Raw genomic sequence first — 19,958 nt, forward strand, 5'->3', positions numbered from 1 at the left:
GGAAGGAAAAAACACTCTCAAAACACTGCTTTCCGCCCCAACTTCTCAGCGTTTGAACTCCTGGAATCCTTTCGGGTATTTGAGTGACTGCTCTTTGTAGTCGGAGGCGGCAGTGCAACGGAATCCAGGGACGACGACAAGATGGTCGAGGATTTTACTGAAATATTCATGAGATAATTGGGAAAAGCGTGAAGGAAAATCTATGAAAAAATTCTCATCCGGGCCGTCTAAGGAGAATAGCATAGAAGACCCTGCCTGAATGAGGCTTCCGTCGTCTTCATGCTTGGAGTCGCTGACTTTCCTCTGACCAATGACTTCATCGACTGCTGTCATGGTCTTTGGGGGAATTACAAGTCGCTCGACCGCTGGCGTCGATTCCATCTCCTCGCGACACCGATCACAATTTACTCTATGATGAGGCTTATGGAATCAGAACGAAACTTGCTCGATCGGTTTCGCACGCCGACGGTGGATATCGAACCTGATCCGAGGTCGAGTAGCTCGTATCCCTGTGTATTCAAGGGGTTTGCGAAGTAAAGATCGATTCCTTCAGGATCCTTCATGTTTCGGAACAGCGACACGAGGGAGCCTCGCACCGGACCGCTCCTAGTCCGTTTTCGAATCGAGCTCTCCTCGGATCATTCTCTCAACGTTTATCCCGTGGGTCGGGTGCTTGCGGTCAGCGTTTGGTCCCCGCTGCTGCCGTCGCCGGTTCTACTATTGCTCCCACTGTCCCTGCTGAGGAGTTCCAGCTGGGATCCCATTGATCTTCTATCGGACGCTCATGAGAGCCGCTTGTCGACGGGGAGGAGCCGGACAACGGAGCAATGATTCGAAGGAGCTCCGCCACCGAACGAACTTATCAGTCAGCGAAGGATAACTGTTTCCGATCTCCCATCCGCTCAAAGATCGGTCGAGGGAGTATTTGCAATGCGTTTGCCGCGGTGCCTCGCCTCCCCCGCAGGAACATCCCTCTTCGAGCCGGACGGCAGTGAGAAATCCTCCTGAGCTGAGTTCTCTTCCTCGGCGCATGCTTTGTTCTGGAGTAGTACCGGTGATTGCGCGAATTTAGCGGAATGCCAAGTGTTCGATTCGGCTCGCACCCCCCTCCCCCCGCTCCATATCCGGAACTAACGCCTGATTTCCGAAAAAATTTAAATATGAATTATGATCCGTAAGAATATTAGTGGGTCTAGGGTCAGGGGAGGAGGGGGTCATGAGTCCGGGAATTACTCCGAGCCCCATTCCTCTCGGGGCTGCACTCCTGTCCACAGGTGTGTGTGTACTGTTGGAAATGCCTGCTTGGCGATGAATTCCCCGACGCTCGTCCCGATCGAGCTCCGCAGAGAACTCCTCCCTGAAGCGGCTCAGCTCGGCGTCGTCTCATGCGAGGTGTCCAATGTCCCTTCTGCACACAAACGAATGTCGATCTGACCGAGGCTTTCGCACATCAGGAACTCAGTCTGCTGCTCGTTCTTCGCTCTCGACGTCTCGTTCGAACAAGACAGACCGAGCTCCGATCAAACGATTCTTTCGCGTCTGTTGCATGGAACCATTTATGACAGTTGCAGTTTCGACTTCCTAGCGGTCTATTGGTTCCGTATTGAGCGAACTCCCTTTCGTTTTCCTTCGACGACGGTGACGTTATGATAGCCTCCGTGAGTGAGGAGCTGCATCCTCCTCCGGTTAGACAGAAGGGTTAGAGATTTCGGTGAGGAGGGGAAAACTCAATTTTCGCGGATTTCCCGCAGAAGTCGCTGCGATTAGACTACAGCCCCCGGAACTCATTTAGTTATTCTCATTTCGATTGAATATCATGAAGACGATTCCTCCATGCCGCTCTTCACCTCGTACTGAGTTCACTGAGCGATGGCTGTCCACAACAAGCGAGAGAGAGAACGAATTCCGGTGTTCGGTAATTTTCAACCACCTCAGAGCATCGGGGAGCGGTTTATCAGTACATGCCCTTCGGGCAGAGACTCTTCGGAGGAAAAAGTTTGGTTAGCTGTCTGCAGACTCTATGGGCGGCTGGCTCGGATGAAGCCGTCTAAGAGCAAATTGAGGGACATCCGTCGACGCCGTCCTCATCTGTGCCTAGCCTAGTTGCACAGCGACCGACCGACCAACCGAATGACGCCGCCCGAGGCTCGGAAAAGGGTTGTCACAGAGTCTCTTTCTCTCATCGTCTCCTGGCTCGTGAGAGAGTGCTCGTCTCGATCCAGAAGTAGCCGACCGACGGCACGGCCACGGGTTCCGCAAGCTGATCGGAATTCGCTGGAAAGCTCAGAATTCCTTGCTCGGTCCCAAACTCCGACTCGCGTCCAGATTCCTGTGGTCAAATCATATTCCGCAGGATGAACAATAAGACCGGGTGAGCCCTCGGCGGCCCCCGCTTGGAGCAAAAGACCGACGCTGTAGACCTAGCCCCGCGTAAAGACAACTCACCTCATTGCCGACAGCGATACTAAAACCAGATCGAGCGAGCGGTACACAGGATCTGCGGAAGCGGGCCACGGGAGCCGCGGCGGTACGGAGGTGACAGTGAATGTCCCCGCGAGTGCCCTTGACTCGGAAGAGATATATTGCGTTGACTCTATTGCTTCCGTGGCGCTTGCTGTTTTTCCGGTATCCGACGGGAGCGTTCCTTCTCCACCGACTGAGTGACTCGCGCGGAGTCGGTCCGCTGATTCCGCGTGAGGTCATGCCCGCACGCTTCCTGCATGCATGCATTCCTGCGAGCTCTCACGGATCTCGTTGTGCTGCTCACCGGTCGTTGTGTGAGGAAGCGACATACATTCAGTGCGAGCTGTCGTCGTATTCCTCTTTGAGAATAACAGCCGTCGCGAGCGAACAGACTGCGTCGTACTCTCCAAAACGTCGGCTGGCTGCCCGGCCCGCCGGCCGGCTGACGCGAATTCCTCCTCGAATGGGAAAACCGGCGAAAAAACGTTGCTGCCAGGAAAAAACGAGAGTCGAGCTTCTCCGCCAAATTGTCCTTCACAAAGCAGCAGCCGGGGCTGTGCGAACATTGCCAGGCAGCGCGCGGAGATTTCGAACTAAGCGGGACTTCACCGAAAAACCGAATGCTCCCTCTACGTGCATATGAACGAGGAGCTCTTGCCATTTGTTCGACGTGCTCGCTTTTCTTGCTCCCGCCAGCTCGATTGAGAGCGATGTTTACTCACTTGGAGATCGGGGTTCTTGAACGGGAGGGATCGGGGAAGAGTCTCCGCGCTCTGAACACCTATACGGCGGGGACGTTTATCCCCGCCAAGATCGCTCGATTAAAAACATCGGGTACGTCTCCTCTTTTCTTTCACCGAATGTATTCCGAGGATCTCCGGTACCGCTTATGTGCTGTGGGTACGTGGGATCGCGAAATACGAAGTATCGTACCCCGTATAAAACACCTACGCGAAACTCGTTCGCGCCGGACCAGAGGCCCCGGTGTATTTGTTTACTGAGGAGAACACCTCCGCAGATAGGGAAGGAGGAATGAAATCTAGTCCCCGCTGTCCGTGCCGAGTACGGACTTTTGACGCAATCCGGATTTGTTTGAGTTTTACAGCTGGGATGCAATTCTCGTCCGGGAACCCGCGGAAAGAAGGAGAAATAGAGGAAGTCGGCCTTTCTGAGTGAAGGAGAGCCAGGTGGGGGACGGGAGCCCTTGGGAATGTCGAGAAGGCCTCTTGCCGCACACGAGGGTACTTTCGATGCCTAGAATCGGGCCAGGATGCCGCGGTCTCATTCATATTCTAGATGCTGAATACGCAAAACCTCTGCCCGCGTGAATATGTGTGTTCCATGCTGGTGAAAATATACTTCATTCTCGAATGCAGACGGGTGCTTGCACGAAGCAGGATAAAACGCATTCGACCATTCCGATGCGCGTCCGGAGTCGCGCATCTCGCTGCGAGATCTAAGCGAGAAGGGTGAATCTCGTCCCGGCACCGCGCCGTGCCGCACTCGAGCTGGGAGCGGAAGCACGGTCACATACAATCCACTCAGTCATCGTGGAGAGCATCGGGAAGTAGCTCCGAAGCATCAGACTTATCGTCTGTACAGGTTGAGATTTTCCGTTTCCGTCCAGAAATCCCATAAGGGTCATTGAAGGAGATAAGCTCGATAGATTCCCGCTATTCTGGAGCCGTCGCAACACCGTTCTCCGACTCGATGATCCCCGAAACGGTTTACTAGAAAATTTAAGCTGCGGTCCTGGCTCTCTTCCGGTCGTTCGCGATTTCCGTGCTGCGAAAGCGGCTCCAAGCGCGACTCTACCCCGCCGAAGTTCCTCGAAACCGCTGCCGAACAGACCGACGGTAATCGCCGGAATGAGACCGCAGGATTTGATTTTGCATCAAGATGCCCATCGATCAGGGAATCCTGTTGTTGAATGATACGGCCGACGGGGAAGAAATTGAGCTTGAATTCATTCTCCGCGTGAGACCTATACTCTCGGAGCTCGGTGTGACGACGGTGGCTCTCTACTCTTGCCTTCCGGCAACACTGGGGACGACGACTTCTCTTTGTGCTAAGCAAGAACTCGGCTCACAGGAAAGGAGTGCATTAATCTAATTTGAGTTGGTCTTCTGTTCTTGCCCTTGTCGACTCACTGTCGGCTGGATGTCTAACCCCTGCCCGTAGCCGAGGCACCATTGCCGCCGCTCCGACCAGCGGTGAGCCGCAGTCGGACGTTTCTGGTCGCTCGGCTAAGCGCCACAGTAAAAAGCGCGTGCAGAAGTTTCAGCCTCGGCCACTGCGCAAATGGAGAAGTTGTTTGTGGCTTGCGAGACACGTCCGAGGCAGGGAGCCCCCCGATTAAATTCCCACCCGGCACAAATAATAGTAGAACGCGCCGACTACTCGAGGGGAAGCATCGCTCCTCTTCCCTTCATATATGTTCGAGTATCGTTTTCTCTCTGATGCGAGTGGCGCGAGATTCCCGTTTGAAGTGTATGCCTCCATCGAAAGCGGCGGCATTCGCGAAGCGAGTTGCTCCGGCCGCGCGGGGAGTCGATGAGCCTCGAACGAGGAACTTGGGGAGAGGTCTGCTCGGAGAAGACTTGACACGGTGTTGCGTGCCACCCCGGAAACGTTTCGGGCAAATCATGTTGGAGCTCTATGCTCCCTTTGCGCCAGGCATTTCCCGTCGGCAGTCTGAATGTAAACATCTCTGGAGGGAAACGAAACAAGATGTACGTGTCCATCGCCGGATCTGCCTGGAAGATCCGTCACTGTCAAAGAGTCATACTCGAAATAAAGCCGGCTCGCTGTCGGAATCGACCATCTGACCGAGGCAGAAAGGTATTGGGAAAAAACAATGGTAGCAAAGGTCGGTTCCCAGCCATCCCAAGAGATACAATTCTCCGCTCCCTCGTTTGGTGTGCGTCAATCTCCTTCGGAAGCCTTGCTGAAGACGTCGAATCGGCTTTTTTCTGACTTCTACTGGACACCGACACGACGAGCTCGCCACCGACGGGTCTTCTAACGCCTCACGACGGAAAGCGAATGATTTCGGCGGGCGAGCGAGCGAAAGAAAGACATCCGTCTGAGTCGTTGCTGTACGATTAGCATTTCTGAGAGCACGGCGCACTTCGTCGTCCATTAGTAGCATTGCCTTGTCTTGCAGCAGTCCGCCCACTGGTTGGTTGGTCCATCTGCCTGCTCGCTCATGATGGAGCTCCCCAACTCCTGCCCTGATGCTCCGTCTGTGAGCCGCGGTCGTGAGCGAGAGTGTCGTAATGCGTTGCCAAACCTTTTTTCCCGCGCCTCGTCGTTGGCAGATTGGCGCGGCAGTCGGTCGGTCGGCCCTGCAGCTGTCCGGCGCATCTTTTGTCGGCTCAGATGCGCAGCGCTAACGGTCGTCGACCGATTAATGGGAACGGCAGCTGGAGCCGGCTGCACATTCCATTAAACGGGCAATACTTTTCCGCATCAATTTGCATAGAATATTCCGCGGCGTAGCGGGCTGTTGGCCGCAAACCTCCGCGGTAGGACACGCCTCTCGGAACGTTTTCGCTAGGTCATGTCGCTTATTCGCGATGCCGCGAGATTCCGCAGTGGGCTCTGGGGCCTGAAGTTGGGAGACTGAAACTCATGATCATCGGAATCTCCGACGGAAGATGAAAGCGGAGTGGAATCCGATGCGGTTCAAAGGACAACTGGGAACATGTCTTCCAATTTTCGCCTCTCGAGGGAGCGGATTTCCAGAGGACTTGGGAGCATTTCCAATTAAAGTATGCGGACGACGATCTGGCACACGAGGACGGACAGCGGAGAGGTCCTCTGACCGTGGGGTCCGGGCTCGTGGAGGTGTGGAACGTGAGAGGAATAAACGGCACAACTTGAATTGGGAATTTTTAGCTAAACTTCTGAAGGCGACCTGCGAATAGGACGCGTCCCTCCGCTACTCTACATCGGAGCCCGTGTTCCCAGAGCTCGTTACCAATGCGCTCGTCGGCGTCTGTGCCAACGCTAGCCACGCTATCGCCGCCGTCTGCCCTCCCCCAGCGTCAATTAGTTAATCAAGCTAACGTGCTTGTACGTAGTTGTATGTACTACACCAGCTCGCGAGCAACGAAAGGAAATAGCACGTTGGGGAAACAGAGTTCTGAACCACAAAGGCCACCACGAACTCGTGCAATGCGAGCGCTGATTCGAACGCCTACGCGAATTTTCGAGATGCATCCTTTCAAACATGCGAACTCGCGTCGGGACCTTGTCGAGCACGCAATCGACCCGGATGAGAGAGTCGTTCGGAATTGGAAAGAAAAACATATTCGACATGCGGGATCATCGAAAACCTCTCGGATATCCGAGATCGAGCCCACGGATGTCATTCAGGGAAATCTGCATTTATCGATATGAATAGCATCCATCCGGAAGACTTCCGACCGTATGCGGGGTAGGCTTCCCGGCACGGTAAGAATATCTCGTGGGAATTGCGTGAATCAGACGAATGAATCTCCTCGCCTCCCTAGCCGTCTGCGTCGATCAATCGAGTTCCGCTATGTAGTCGGTGCGTCGGCGTTCCTGAACGGAACGAGGCGAAGGACCGCACTCTCCCACTCCTCTAAGATTTTTCGGTCGTAACTCTCGAGTTTAGGAGTGGAGTGGGCGCGTCATCATCTCGATCATTCGCCGTCATAGAATTCGGGCTTCCTCCTTCCGGAAAACTATTGGCTACGCCCATGTCGGGCAGCAACGGAAATAGAAAACATTTGGGATGGAGAAGACTCCGGAAAGCTCGTCCACGACCGCGACTCGGCGAATCGCCGATTCACCTCCGAGCCGTGGGGCAGAAAACTCGGATGGAACGAACGGAAAACTTCCGAGAAGAAGCGTGGGTGAACGTACAGCCGGAACTCGATAAAGTTCAATAAATGCTCTGGGGAAAGAGACATTAGCGGTTTTCCTCGGAAACGGTCTGGATACGGGCAATCGGCGAATATTGACGGTCAGTGATTATTCCTACGGTATTTTTTGCAGATGGGTTGACTTCCCAGCAGCCATGGCGACCCAGCAGACGCGTCGACTTTTTCTGCTGGTGTTATCGGCCACTTGTTTCCTGCTTCTGCACGTGTTGCTCGTGCAGCCGCTTCCTTCGCCTCCGGCACCTCCGTCCCCCCCTTCCGATTACTCCATGGGGCCACTTAATCACGTGATGCAAGCAACTCCTGTCGCCGCACTCAAGCAATCGTCCCAGATGCCTTCGAATCAACCCGACCAGATGTTGATAATGGTCACCGAGAACCTCACGTACTCGGGCGATTCTTCCACTCCGCCTGCACGGGCAGGTGCCGTCAAGAGGCTCCCGCAGTGCATCATAATCGGTAAGGCAAAGCTCTCGTTACGTAGTTATTAGGGGCGAGCGCATTCATCTGCACTCCGTTCAAATCGATAAACATTGATGAGAAGCATGATCAATATCGTTTCGCAACATTCGTATGCTGAATTACTATGATTGGATCGCTGGTTTGGTTGCAGGAGCACGGAAAGGCGGCACGCGTGCGTTGCTCGAATTTCTGAATCTTCATCCAGGGATCGAGAAGGCTACAGACGAAGTTCATTTCTTCGACGACGACACGAAATACAGAATGGGACTAGATTGGTACAGAACGCGAATGCCGCCCTCAACTTCAGAACAGGTGAGCTTCGGGCTTCAGTCATCCGATCAGTTTCCATCCGGGTGTTTGCCCTGAGCGAGAGCAGCCGCTCTAGAATGTTTTCTCTGGGTGAGATTTCGCCTCCTACTGCGGGTGCGAGAGCTAAGTTATTGAGTGATGCCATGGGCGCTTGTTCCCCTCCGCCTCTCGTACGAGTGATTCGAACACGACAACATTCACTGCATACCAGAGTCGATGAATGCGCGGACGACCATACGAGCCGGGGCTAGCCGAGTCGAGTTTCGAGCCGTGTCCTCTCAAGGACAATCAAAATCCGGGCGGCACGCTCGAGAAGGCACCGCGCCATCGATCAGAACGGAACATGTCATCACCCATCGATACAAGCCCTCCCGCCAATACGATGCTCCGGGATTCCGAGTAAATTCGTTTGTTCCGATTGGAGTTCGATAAACTACTTGACTCCGATGGAAAAGAGTGAACTATAGGTTGCCGACTATCGGACTCCCGCCAAACAATGACTCCTCGGCTCGATATATCGAGTGCGTGGCATCTCGTTTACTCGGAATCCCTCATGGAAAAGTCGAGGTTTCCGGTAACGGTGGTTTCGAGAGCGGGAACCCAGATCAGGTTTAATTTCTCGGTCCTTGCGAAGCTCTCTCCCCTTCCGCTGAAGCTTTGAATGAGGACTCCATCGAGAGGGTCGAGGAACCCGCCTCGGGGAATCTCGCTCAAAACTCGGTCCAATCTCCGTTCCCCACGTGTGGGCTCAATCCTTATTCCGTGCAGACCCGCGTACCGAAACGAGGAAGACGGAGGAACCTCTTGAGACGTGTACCCCAGGATTCGGAGCGAATCTTCCATGCATCCATTTATAACGTCGACCTCTTATGCATCAAGTGCGGTCGTGAGTCCACGCGAATCAGGAGGAGGAACAGTCTGTACGGATTCCATATCAGATGTGGCCGATCGGACTTGAGACAGACTGAGAGGGGCACAGGGAAGACGAAGGATAGGTTCGCCGATGAATGGCGATCCCAGAAGACACACGCTCATTGTTAAGCATGTCGCTGCGGTAGGACGTGGGCCCGAGGCAGGATAACGCGAGATCGAAAGAGCCCCAGTTCGGCTCACAACGCTGTCTGAATATCGCCGTGGGAGCGCCTAGCTTCTCCCCCGCACGCAAGGACTTGTTCAGTTTCACGGTTTCTTTGTTAGCGGCAAAGAATATGAATCGAACATCGTCGGCGCTCTGTAGGCTTGAACTAGTATACAGACTGCGGAAGCGAAGACTTATGCGCCTCCATCGATCCGTGGAAAGAATGATATGTCCGGAATCAGCGCATGCGGGATATATGAGAGACGGATGTCGTATAAATTCACCAGATTCTCTACAATGTCCCTCGTGAGCGCAGCCTATTGTGGGATTGGCGGGACAGATGGAAAACCTTACGGCAATCTCATGCAGATTATTCGTCGTTCAGAAGTCGCTCCGAAGGTTCTCCACTCCAGTTTCCCCGATGTGCTACCACCGTCAAGGCTTCGCGAGAGAACCTTCATGAGCTCCGCAACGTTTTCGCTTGGTCGAAGTCGAAGACCGGCTTCTTCAGAAGCTATCATCATTCGAGTTCCACCTGGAGTTTATCGGAGTTGGCTTAGCCTATCCGTAATTACTGAACTATGTTTCCAGATCACGATTGAGAAGTCGCCAGCTTATTTCGTTACGGATCGAGTTCCCGAGCGAATGTGGGCCATGAATTCGTCACTGCGACTGCTGCTAATTGTGAGGGATCCTGTCGTGCGTCTTATCTCGGATTACGCCCAATTGGCCGAAAATCGAAGAATGCGGAGAGAAAGTGCCGGCAAAGATAAAAACAAGGTGAGTCAAACGCGGAACGACGAGCTTCAATTCCTGCTCCCTCAATTTCGCTCCCGGACGGTAGTTATTCTAATTTCCTTATGATCGCGACGCAATTACCTCAACGATTCGCAAAACTGCAATTTTAATGTTCCTGCTAATAGTGCCTTTAAGGCTCTAGGGCTGAGCTGAATGTGCGGAAAAAAAAGGTTGAATGAACTGCATCAGATCGATCGAGTCTCCGAGCATCGAATCGATGATCGATCCCGATGAATAGCCCAGTTTCCAAGGATCGAACATCCGGTACTATCCTTGCTATCCAGCCATTATTCAGCTCTCTCGGATGCCTGATAACGCTATTTCCGGAGAAGCGGCCATCGACGCAAAAGAATCGGGACCTGCGGCGTCCCGTAGGAACTTATTCTATCAAATGTTCGATTTCGATGTTGATCCTCCCTCTCTCGAATCCAACTCGGAATTATTGGAGTGGAAAATGTGGAGGAAAGTTTCCGGACGCCAGCTTATGGTCTTGTGGAGAGGAAAAGAAGCCAAAAGAAGCGTACACGCCGAAAATTGCAAAGTGCTCGGGAGATGATGGGCAAGGACCATGAGGCGAGGCAATAAGTCGCCACGCTGTCCGCTAATTGCGACGTAGCACGGAAGAGAGATATTTTTTCCTCTGTCCTCGAGAAACAGCTGCTTTCCGTCGGGGTGCACCCACTGGCCCGAAATCTCAATGGCCCGAAAACCCAGTGTCCCGAACGGGATCTGTCCCGAAAGCGCATTGCCCCGAAAAATTTAGAGCTCAGCGAAGCTTCTATGCGGGTACTGTACGAATGATTGAGTTGCCTTATCCTTCAATTTCCTCCCCTTAGAAACTTTGGACCGCGCACGAAAAATAATATCGAAGCATGGCATAGTGCCTTGAATCGAATGGTCAAGGAAAGCCACGCGATCATCTTTGTCTTGATAGGCCATCTCAAACAGGACTAGAGCAAGCACAAGTCGGACAGACTTCTATTGGACGTCGGTCACCCTCCGAAGCCGCTGCGGAAAAAATACATACTCCTAAATCAAAGACTGGAACGGTACGACAATATGAAAACCATGAAATGACTCTCATGGAATATGTTAGACGTTGTTCGCACACGTTGTATGTACTCTCAATGACACTCAAGTGGGCTGTAACCACTCAACTGTATCAAGCCTCACCGATTCGAGACGGTGGTTGTCTTGAGCCGTGGCTCTTTGTGATACCCCTGAGGTTGTACGTAATAATATGACAGAATATAAGAGCGAAAAAAATGTGCTAGATGCACATCTCCGCATAGAAGCTACGCTGAGCTTTCATTTTTTCGGGGCAATGCGCTTTCGGGACAGATACCGTTCGGGACACTGGTTTTTCGGGCCATTGAGATTTCGGGCCAATGAGTTTTCGGGACAGTGGGCTGTAACCTTTCCGTCGGCTCGGCTGGACTTCGTCGCTTCGCTCTCTGGTCGTGGTCGGTGAGGCCTCGGAATCGGCAAGTCGGATAATGGGCTGCGTAAGAGCAAGAAGCGTGGGGAATCGACTTCGAGTCGACCTTGTCGGCTCCTGTTTCGAACTCGATGCCAGAACGCGACCTACTTCTTCTGTAGGCCAGAGGCCAGCGCCTTGCTCAACGGACGATTCGAAAATGCTACCTCATACGTACATAGAGGGAACCACTCCCACCCTAATTGGAGGGAGACGCATATGAGGGAAAATATCCGAGAGGAACCAAAGGACACTCCAGAGCTCGAGAGGCTTCTTTGATGGCGTTCGCTTGATACACCGCTCCCAGTCAAAGAAATCAACGTTTCAAGAGGACGAGAAGAGTCGACATCCAATCTCGTTCTACAGGACCGTGCTTCGTGGCTGCCCGGCCGTCTCTCCGTTTCCAGACGATTGGCAGAGAGCAGTAACCGAGATATCGGCTAGAAATCACGGACGTCGAAGAAATCTTCCCAAAGTCGGAGGGTATTTCCTGACCTCGACGTAATCTGGTAGAAGGGCGCTCCTCGCGATCGATAGCAACCGTGATACGGAGACTGCGATTTCGCAAGTTACTGCTTGATGGACGCGGTCCGCTCTGGATTCTGTCAGCTTCCGGAGGCTGGTCTTCGGATTGCCTCGTTGAAGGAGGGTTATTTTGCGCCATCGGCTCGCTCTCCGTCTGAGTGGATCGTTGATGTGCCCTTCCGACAGTAGTGTGTAATAACGTATCGCAAACCGCGGCTCGGAGACGCGATGTTTGCGTGCAGTCCAGCTCTGTCCAGTCGACCTTGATGTGGACGACAGCGACCGTTTCGTGGACTCATGTGCGAGGAAATCGACAATGCAGCAGACGGAGAGCTCGTTCAGTCAGGGCTCCGGTTTTCGAGGCGCTTACCGAGACCAGGTGCGCGCCAGGTACCGACAATAATTCACAGATCCTCGATGGGTCCCTCCGATGTGGGTCTCCGATGGGAATCCCTAAGCGTGAGAGATCCGAACATGTCATTTCCCCGGAAATCGTCCTCCGTCCACCAGGTTTTCTTGTTCCTCCTGCGTAGTACTGTCTGTCCAGCCTCCAGAGCTTCGTCAGGTTCTCGTTCGGGAGGATTTCAAGCTGAATGACTTCTCGGAATACCCCCGTCGAGAGCATTCATGAAAATAAAATTCAGCAAAAAACCGGTGGCAGCTCCGCGGAATTCGGACTTCTTGAAAAAATTCCCGACCATGGCAAGGGTCAGCCGATTCAGGCGGCATATGTTGCTCATAAGCGATCCTCTCTGTATGATAATTCGGCTGATCGATGCTGGAAATGGCGAAGAGCTGCTATTGGATGCGGAACCACAATCAGTCAGTCGTGTGGCGTCGTTCTATGAAGTCGGAGCAGGAACGCATATTGAATTTGTGGAGTGGCAGACGAGTCTACATTCCGACAACATCGCTGGCATATCTCCGCGGGTAAGGAGGTAATGGCGACACCTACCGAGCTCTTCTCCGTTTGTTCGACCCAGTATGAATCTGAAGCAGACCCGGCAACCGTTTCCTCGAGCGGAGCATGCTCCGAAAAGAATACTCTAGAACTACATTTACCGATTCCCCATCAATTGGTTGGACTTGACAGAATTCTCCCTCGTAGACGAATAAGTGCCCTACTCAAACAACGCCTTGCTAGACCCGAATTACACGAATTCCCCCCCTCATGATTAGCGCGTCGGGGACAATATCTCTGACAGGGACAGCATCGGGTCCGGCTTTTGTTCGCCTGCTCAGAGACACGCAACCTTCAGCTGGAGAACTCATACCGACGATCCTTTTCCAGGTGCCACTATTCGAACAAGTCGTCCTCACGCCAGAGGGTCGTGTCAACACGGAGTATCGACCGGTTGGAACATCGATATACGCCGTGTATTTCCGAAGATGGTTGGCGTACTTCCCCAGGCGTCAAATTCATGTCATCGATGGAGATCGCCTCATACGAGAACCTTTTCAGGAAGTTCAGAAGGTCGAAAATTTTCTCGGTAAGCCAGAAACTAAGATCCCGTATTGGAGAGAGCCTTCATATTCCCGCGCTCTTCTCGCGTAGTGCTTATCCGGTAGTCGGGGGCGAGAGCTGCGCTCGTGATCTCGGACGCGGATCTACGGACTCGGCTGCATGCCTTATCATAGTGATCCAGTGCGACGATGGAATTGCTCCTCGAATGAGGAAGCGAAGTGGATCCTTGAAGGACCTATCAAGTGATCGTTCCAGGCAGCGTGCGCGAGTCAAGGTTAATTGGAAGCTCCTTTGAGCCTGCATAATAAGCGGAGTTATTAGTACATCGATGTGAAACTAGACTATTACGGAAGCGACGGGATCGTTACGAGCAGAAACGGTCGCGAGGAAGCTGGCAGTCGCGCTCTGGCTCGCATCGTCCAAGGAGAATCTAGCCGGAGACACGATTGTTGCCAAGTGCGAGGGATGAGCACATCGCTCCGGTTCCTCATTAGAGATATTCTGCACCGGCGTATTGTGCACTCGATCGATATATCCCTGATTGTACGTAAACAAGAAAAAAACGTAGACACGTTCCCCGTAGGGTCCGCTAATGCGCGGAATCGGCGAGGCGATTCGTTGGAGGAATTATCATGGATCGGGTCCGGGAAAGCCGTTCCCTCCCTATCCAATCGCACGATTTGCGCAGTTTTTCTCCGCAGCATCGCTTTCACGCAACTGTCAACTCTCCCATTGCATTTTTTCGCTTATCAGCCGAGAGGAGAGCTGCGAGTCCCACCGATGAGGACAACTGGGCGACCTGAGGCGCTCATGATACCTCCTCGATCATTCCTAGAGGATCAGCGGTACGCTACCAGGAAGGAGCTTGATGATGCATAATCTCCGACATCGGTAGAACAGGGAACTAATGCATCGGGACCGCGCGAGGAGATCTAGGGGAATTGTGCCATATAGGCCCATTGGAAAACGATCGAGCAGATCTGGGCTTCTGGACCAGGGACCCCGTCGTATCATCGTATCCCTACACGACATAAGGAGCACGCTCACGACGCGGACATGGATCCTAGAGGGGGACCCGAAACGACCCGCGAACAGAGTCGAGCCGCCCTGTCCTGGGTTTTTCGTCTCTCATGGGCTTGGTCATATCTACATACAGGCTGTACTACATACAGCCTGGACACAGGAAGAACGAACGAAGAATTCCTTCAGGACATCGACCGTTTATTAACAGAACGACAGACTTGAAGGGAATTAGAACTGAATCATCTGTCCCTTCCTCTTCTTGTCACCACCGATTTCGAAGTGCTTGCATCGCTTGATGGGGAGCTGTTTACGGGTCTTGCAATCAGCACATTCCATACGCAGAACGATCTTCTTGGTGGTCTTAGCCTAGAAGGCAAGGATTCGGAGTTCTAGTGAGTGGAGGAGCGGCGCACGTCCTTCACATCAGAACTCTGGTCTGCCACTAGGGAGCCAGCAGCTCGATCATCGGTGTCGGTCCATGATGAAACTGAGTGAACATCAGTCGCCAGCACTCACCTTCTTTCTGAAGATAGGCTTGGTCTGTCCTCCGAATCCACGCTGCTTACGATCGTAACGACGTTTGCCCTGAGCGAAGATGGAATCCTTTCCTTTCTTATACTGCGTCACCTTGTGGATTGTGTGCTTCTTGCACTTTCCCTTACAGAACGTACGGCGGGTCTTCGGCACGTTCACCTGGAATGGTCAAGTTTCCTGTCAAGCGGAGTGAATCTAGCACGAAATTCTTGTGACGGCCACGTTCCGGCGGGGCGGAGGAGTGTGCTCTGAAAAGTATGCAGTTGACGGCCTTCCTTCTGATCGGCGTATCGTGCGTGCACCGTGATCTAGGTTTCCCGTACTCGTGACCACCGTCATGAATTCGTAGGTTCGGTATCACGGCTAATCCGATCATTCCTCGGATCGCGGAATAAGATCTGCATTGAGTAGAGGAGCCGCACAGTCGGACGAATTTTCTCCTGGCGGCCCGCCTAAGCGCCGGAGATTATTCGCTCGAGAGAGCCACTCAGAGCACCACGGAGCATCGAGCTTCCCCGATGAATTTATGGCACGGCGTATTAGCGAGGAAAACTGTGGATTCCCGCGGATTATTTTCGCACGAACTTACCATCTTGCTCGTGCTATGGAAAAGGATCGTGTGGACAAGATGGCGCCATGTTGTTGCTTAGAGGGCGCTGCGGTCGCTGCGCTTTGTTTTCGTGTTCAGTTCAAAGCTCTCTCGACGCGCCAACAATCTACAGGAGGACTGTGTCCAGAATGTGATCTCGACATGGGACCGAGATGGTGTATTGATGAGAAAAACTGTATTGATAGGATCGTTCTGATCTCGGCACTCCACTGGGGTGACGTAATTAGGTCCGTCCTTACCCGACTGAGTCGCTTGTGTTCTTTTCCTCCACAGGCTTACCGGCAAGAATATCCGAAGACGCATTCTATTTCAACAAGACCAAGGGATTCTATTGCGTGCGGCCCCCCGACGATATACAAGATCATTGTCTGAATGAGAGCAAAGGCAGGAAACACCCGAAAGTGGGCCCGAAAGTCATATCCCGTCTACGGCAGTTCTACGCGCCTTTCAATCGAGAATTTTACTCCCTGGCAGGACACGACTTCGGCTGGCCAGAGGTTTAGCTGCCGTACAGGGATTTAGGTTCGCCGATACGTAAACACAAAACGAATAGTGAGATCGAAAAGTGAGATATTGTTCCTATGTGAAAATCTTCTAAGGGCATTCAGCTTCGGAGCGGTGGTCTTGACGCTCTACAGGAGGTAAACCTTGCATGACCCGGCTATCAAGCAATCCCGACAAGAACGACCATGATGCGCTGTATGTACACACGAGGGAGTTTTCCGCATCAGAATTCCTCCAATTGCTCCGCCCCCTGATAAATCTTCAAGGCCGCCGGCTGCTGAAACTTGACTGCTGAGAACATCAAGACAAAATGTGAGATTAGGTATGACTTACCGATTTTAGAAGGAATGAGACCATACCACTCGAGAAACATCTGAACGAGCTCACAGAGTATCCAGGCGATCAGTCGCGGAAATCTGGTTCCGGAAGTTCCATGTGATTTGTGAAACCCACTACACTGTCGCCCGACTCACCGATCATCCGGATACAGTGTGTGTACAATCGGTCCCCAAACCTAAGTGCATTGGTTCTCTATGTACATACCTCATCGATTTGGATACAGAGGTCCCGAACGAAGGGCAACAATCCATTCGAATAGTGAGATATTTGAAGAGTTTCAATCGACTAGTGAGATTTTTGCATTTATCTACTCTCAGCTCCGAGGCGATAATATATGACCGGAGAATCGCTTTAGAACTACGAATCCGCTATTGTATACATCCGGCATGGTTCTTGACACCGTCTCAGCGAGCTCATTCACCGTCTCAGCGGAATCAATTCCATAGAATGGCTCTTGAGACCCCTAGGTACTCGGGTGTTCCTTCCCACGAAGGGCTCTCTCTGGAGTCTCCACCGTGGAAATCCCGAGAAATGCCTCCCAGTCGGATACGTTCTCGGAATGTTTTTCCTCAGCAAAGATGTCCTCAAGTAGACCCAACTCAACACGTTTGATCGTGAGCCCGAACGTCGTAGGAAAGCTATCCGGGCAATCCGCCTAAGCCAAATCTCACCTTCCATTTTCGAAGGAGTCCGACCGACAGCCTTCAGAATCACCGATAGGCAGTGTTTTGGTCTCCAAGTGGTGGGTTCCGAAGGTGCTCGTTATGATTATTATTATCTTTCTATCCTAACCTCCTCGCCTCGCGTAGATGACCATCAATCAATGAATTTAATTATCCGTATGCGATAAAGAAAATACATAGTTCAATTAGTCGGGATACTCGCTTCCATTGATTTCGATCGCCTTTGAAATTATCCGCTGTTCCATCAGTCGCTCTTCTTCTGCATATCTGATCGAAGGCCTAATGGTTTTCCCGACGGTTTTCTTCTCTATCGTATCTCTTCTCGATAGGAAACAGAGACAAGGAACGTGGTTATAGAAAGAAGAAGTTTGGGTCAGTTCTTGCATGAGAAGCTCTGGATTCTCCGCATCCCCTAAAATCAATGGCACCCTAACGAGCGTGATGTATGTAAATGAAATTATGTTGAGAAAGGTCGAACCAGCTCGCTCCGACCGCAACGTGTTGATAGTGAACGCTAGCTTAAGTAATAGGGTCATGGGAAAGCTCGGGGAGAAGTCTAGTGAGTAGCTGTTTCCAAGCTTCAAGAAAACTCAAGGCGTATATCACAGGGTTCCGATATGACGAACAGTGAGATTTTCTTATTTGACGTCAACTCTCAACGGCACGGGATCATCGAGAATCAACTGTTGCTAGCCCGTGATTGTTGAGGAGACCTCATCATTTACCTATATGAATGTCGAGCTGATTGACTGTGAGAATACCTAACCAATCACATAAGCGAATCAATCAAGAAGATACCAATCATTCTGTTGGATTTTTTTTCTACAATCCCTTGTGTGCATGGAGTACGAGCCGATGACAATCGACAAAGCGTCTGAACATGATAGGATTCTCTCGCATCATGTTATGTGGACGCATTATTCTTTTTTATACGACGGTGATATGAACAATTGCTAATTCAATTCTCGAAACGAGTGACGATCATCCTACTCACTACCGAATTTTAAAAATCGCACTTGGGCAGAACGGTGACACTCGGAGTTTTCGGTGCGTTCTCATTGTTTAAACAAGTGCTTGAATTCGACCCTCAGGATTGCGTTCGTAATTTTGGGGGGATCACACGCATTTCTCATGTATTTGCAATGGAAGGAATCTACTTTCATATCCAGTACCGAGGTGAAATCACGAATTGTGACGTTTCGAGTATTCTTGATATTATCTTCGATAATTGATTGTGTCTGAGGTTTGCGGCAATAATGAGCATGAGGGGGAAACAACTTCCATTATCATCGAAAGAGGCAGAACATTGACGATGATGAACGAACTCAATGAATAATAAAAGTTCCAACGGTCTTCATTGCCGTAGGAATAAGTGGGAATCTTCATTTCGTGGTGTGTACCTTTTTATTACAAGAAATCTACCCTACCCTCCGATGCACGGGGGCTCGGCTCGGAGTAAGATATTGGTGCCATCGATCGTTGCTATCAACATTCAGCTTTGAACCATAGTTTTTCGTCGATTCTAAAACCGAAGTAGGATTCGAGATTGTTTCTGAAAGTCTTGATGGCCGGGAAGCTCTGTACATCATGTCCGTAGCTAGCCGCCAAGAGACTGAAATCTGCAATAGTTGGCTTGTCTGATCGAACGAGGAGATTTCTGCTCCTGATTTCCCCGTCCAGGGAGCTCAGGACCTTTTTAACAGCGGTAGGCGCTTGTTTCTGAAGGAGACCGCGTCCCACGATGTCGACGTAATTTTCCGACGACGCGTCTTCCACCGGATCCATGGGTGAGAATATTTTCAGCAGTCGGATCAGATACCGTTGCAGATTATGCTCATCTCGGATAATTCCTTGTCGGAGAGGATCAGCTATAAACTCGAGCTTTCCGCTTCCATAGACGATCACAGTGAAGATCAATTTGAGCTCTGCCGCTTGGTGGAGTCGCCTGTTGTCATTTATCAGAGCCGGGAGAGATTCTCCGTATGATGAGTGTTTATGGAGGCGAACGTGAACGGCAGGACCGAAAATTCGGCGGAAAAGCCACGGTGTAACGGGTATGTGCTCCGAACTGACTTTTATGGCGATGCTCAGCGGATACTTCAAGTCGCTCGGCCACTTAAAGTCAAACTTCTCGCCAAGCGAAGCCGTTCCTGATTTTAGAGACGATTTCAGTGGGCTCCGCCGCCCCTGCATCGCTGCGCTTGTCGTCGTCTCCCTTGGAGTTTCCGATGCTGGGGCTGAGGTGTCGATGTTTTCCAGTGAGCGAAGCTGAGCCACAGCGGTATCTATTAGGCGATCATATGCTGAGATCACTTGCTCGAGCTGGGTCGGTGTCCTCCCCATGCCGTCGTCGAGCGGCCTGACGGCGTGAACGCAAGCCGGAATTTTTATCTTATCTGAATCAGAGAGAAACCGAATCAGTACCCTGTAGACTCTTAGTCAACTCCGCGAGGTTTTCTTGACTCCGTTCTGGGCCACGATGTTCGAACCGCGAGTTAGGCGGCACAGAACCGGCTGCACGAATAACGTTGCTTGAATAACGGGAAACAACGAACCTTCATCGAAACCAGATGATCCATACGTTTTAGCAGTTTCCATCGTGAGTCAGAAACGTGCTCGAGTTCGAACACAGGCAAGGAAAAGGGAAGGAGGGGAAAGTGCGGTTCTCTGTGTACTCTGTAGAAACTGATCCTTCTGCTCGGAGGAGAAGCTTAGCTCAGAAACTTGTGTCGTCCGATTCACGTTTCCCTCGACTCCGCTCGACTCGTTAAGTTCGTC

General features: G+C 51.9%; 3 protein-coding genes across 3 annotated transcripts; 1 reads left to right on the plus strand and 2 right to left on the minus strand.

Annotated features, from left to right (window-relative positions):
- The first annotated feature begins 7,642 nt into the window (after window positions 1-7,642).
- On the plus strand, window positions 7,643-16,258 carry LOC100899654 (heparan sulfate glucosamine 3-O-sulfotransferase 5). The gene is made up of 5 exons (XM_003745738.2): window positions 7,643-7,832; window positions 7,987-8,147; window positions 9,814-10,002; window positions 13,314-13,512; window positions 15,928-16,258. The coding sequence occupies exons 1-5, from the start codon at window positions 7,643-7,645 to the stop codon at window positions 16,155-16,157; spliced, it is 969 nt and encodes a 322-aa protein (XP_003745786.2). The 3' UTR covers window positions 16,158-16,258.
- On the minus strand, window positions 14,688-15,663 carry RpL36A (ribosomal protein L36A). Its single transcript, XM_003745739.2, has 3 exons — window positions 15,634-15,663; window positions 15,027-15,203; window positions 14,688-14,876 (listed from the first exon to the last, which is right to left on the minus strand). Exons 1-3 carry the CDS (start codon window positions 15,634-15,636, stop codon window positions 14,739-14,741), a joined length of 318 nt encoding a protein of 105 aa, XP_003745787.1. The 5' UTR covers window positions 15,637-15,663; the 3' UTR covers window positions 14,688-14,738.
- Window positions 16,259-18,571: 2,313 nt separating the features above from the next.
- LOC100900136 (uncharacterized) lies at window positions 18,572-19,837 on the minus strand. Its single transcript, XM_003745821.2, has 2 exons — window positions 19,736-19,837; window positions 18,572-19,576 (listed from the first exon to the last, which is right to left on the minus strand). Exons 1-2 carry the CDS (start codon window positions 19,776-19,778, stop codon window positions 18,666-18,668), a joined length of 954 nt encoding a protein of 317 aa, XP_003745869.1. The 5' UTR covers window positions 19,779-19,837; the 3' UTR covers window positions 18,572-18,665.
- Window positions 19,838-19,958: the final 121 nt, after the last annotated feature.

The sequence above is a fragment of the Galendromus occidentalis genome, unplaced genomic scaffold (genome assembly GCF_000255335.2).
Source record: "Galendromus occidentalis unplaced genomic scaffold, Mocc_1.1 scf7180000077485, whole genome shotgun sequence".
Classification (NCBI taxonomy): Eukaryota; Metazoa; Arthropoda; class Arachnida; order Mesostigmata; family Phytoseiidae; genus Galendromus; species Galendromus occidentalis.

Coding starts and splice junctions, on each gene's coding strand:
- LOC100899654 (XM_003745738.2), top strand. CDS start 7,643: ATGGGGCCACTTAATCACGTGATGCAAGCAACTCCTGTCGCCGCACTC. Junction 7,833..7,986: donor CCCGCAGTGCATCATAATCG/GTAAGGCAAAGC, acceptor GTTTGGTTGCAG/GAGCACGGAAAGGCGGCACG. Junction 10,003..13,313: donor CCGGCAAAGATAAAAACAAG/GTGAGTCAAACG, acceptor ATCCTTTTCCAG/GTGCCACTATTCGAACAAGT.
- LOC100900136 (XM_003745821.2), bottom strand. CDS start 19,778: ATGGAAACTGCTAAAACGTATGGATCATCTGGTTTCGATGAAG. Junction 19,577..19,735: donor ATCATCTGGTTTCGATGAAG/GTTCGTTGTTTC, acceptor TCTCTGATTCAG/ATAAGATAAAAATTCCGGCT.
- RpL36A (XM_003745739.2), bottom strand. Junction 14,877..15,026: donor AGCCTATCTTCAGAAAGAAG/GTGAGTGCTGGC, acceptor CTTGCCTTCTAG/GCTAAGACCACCAAGAAGAT.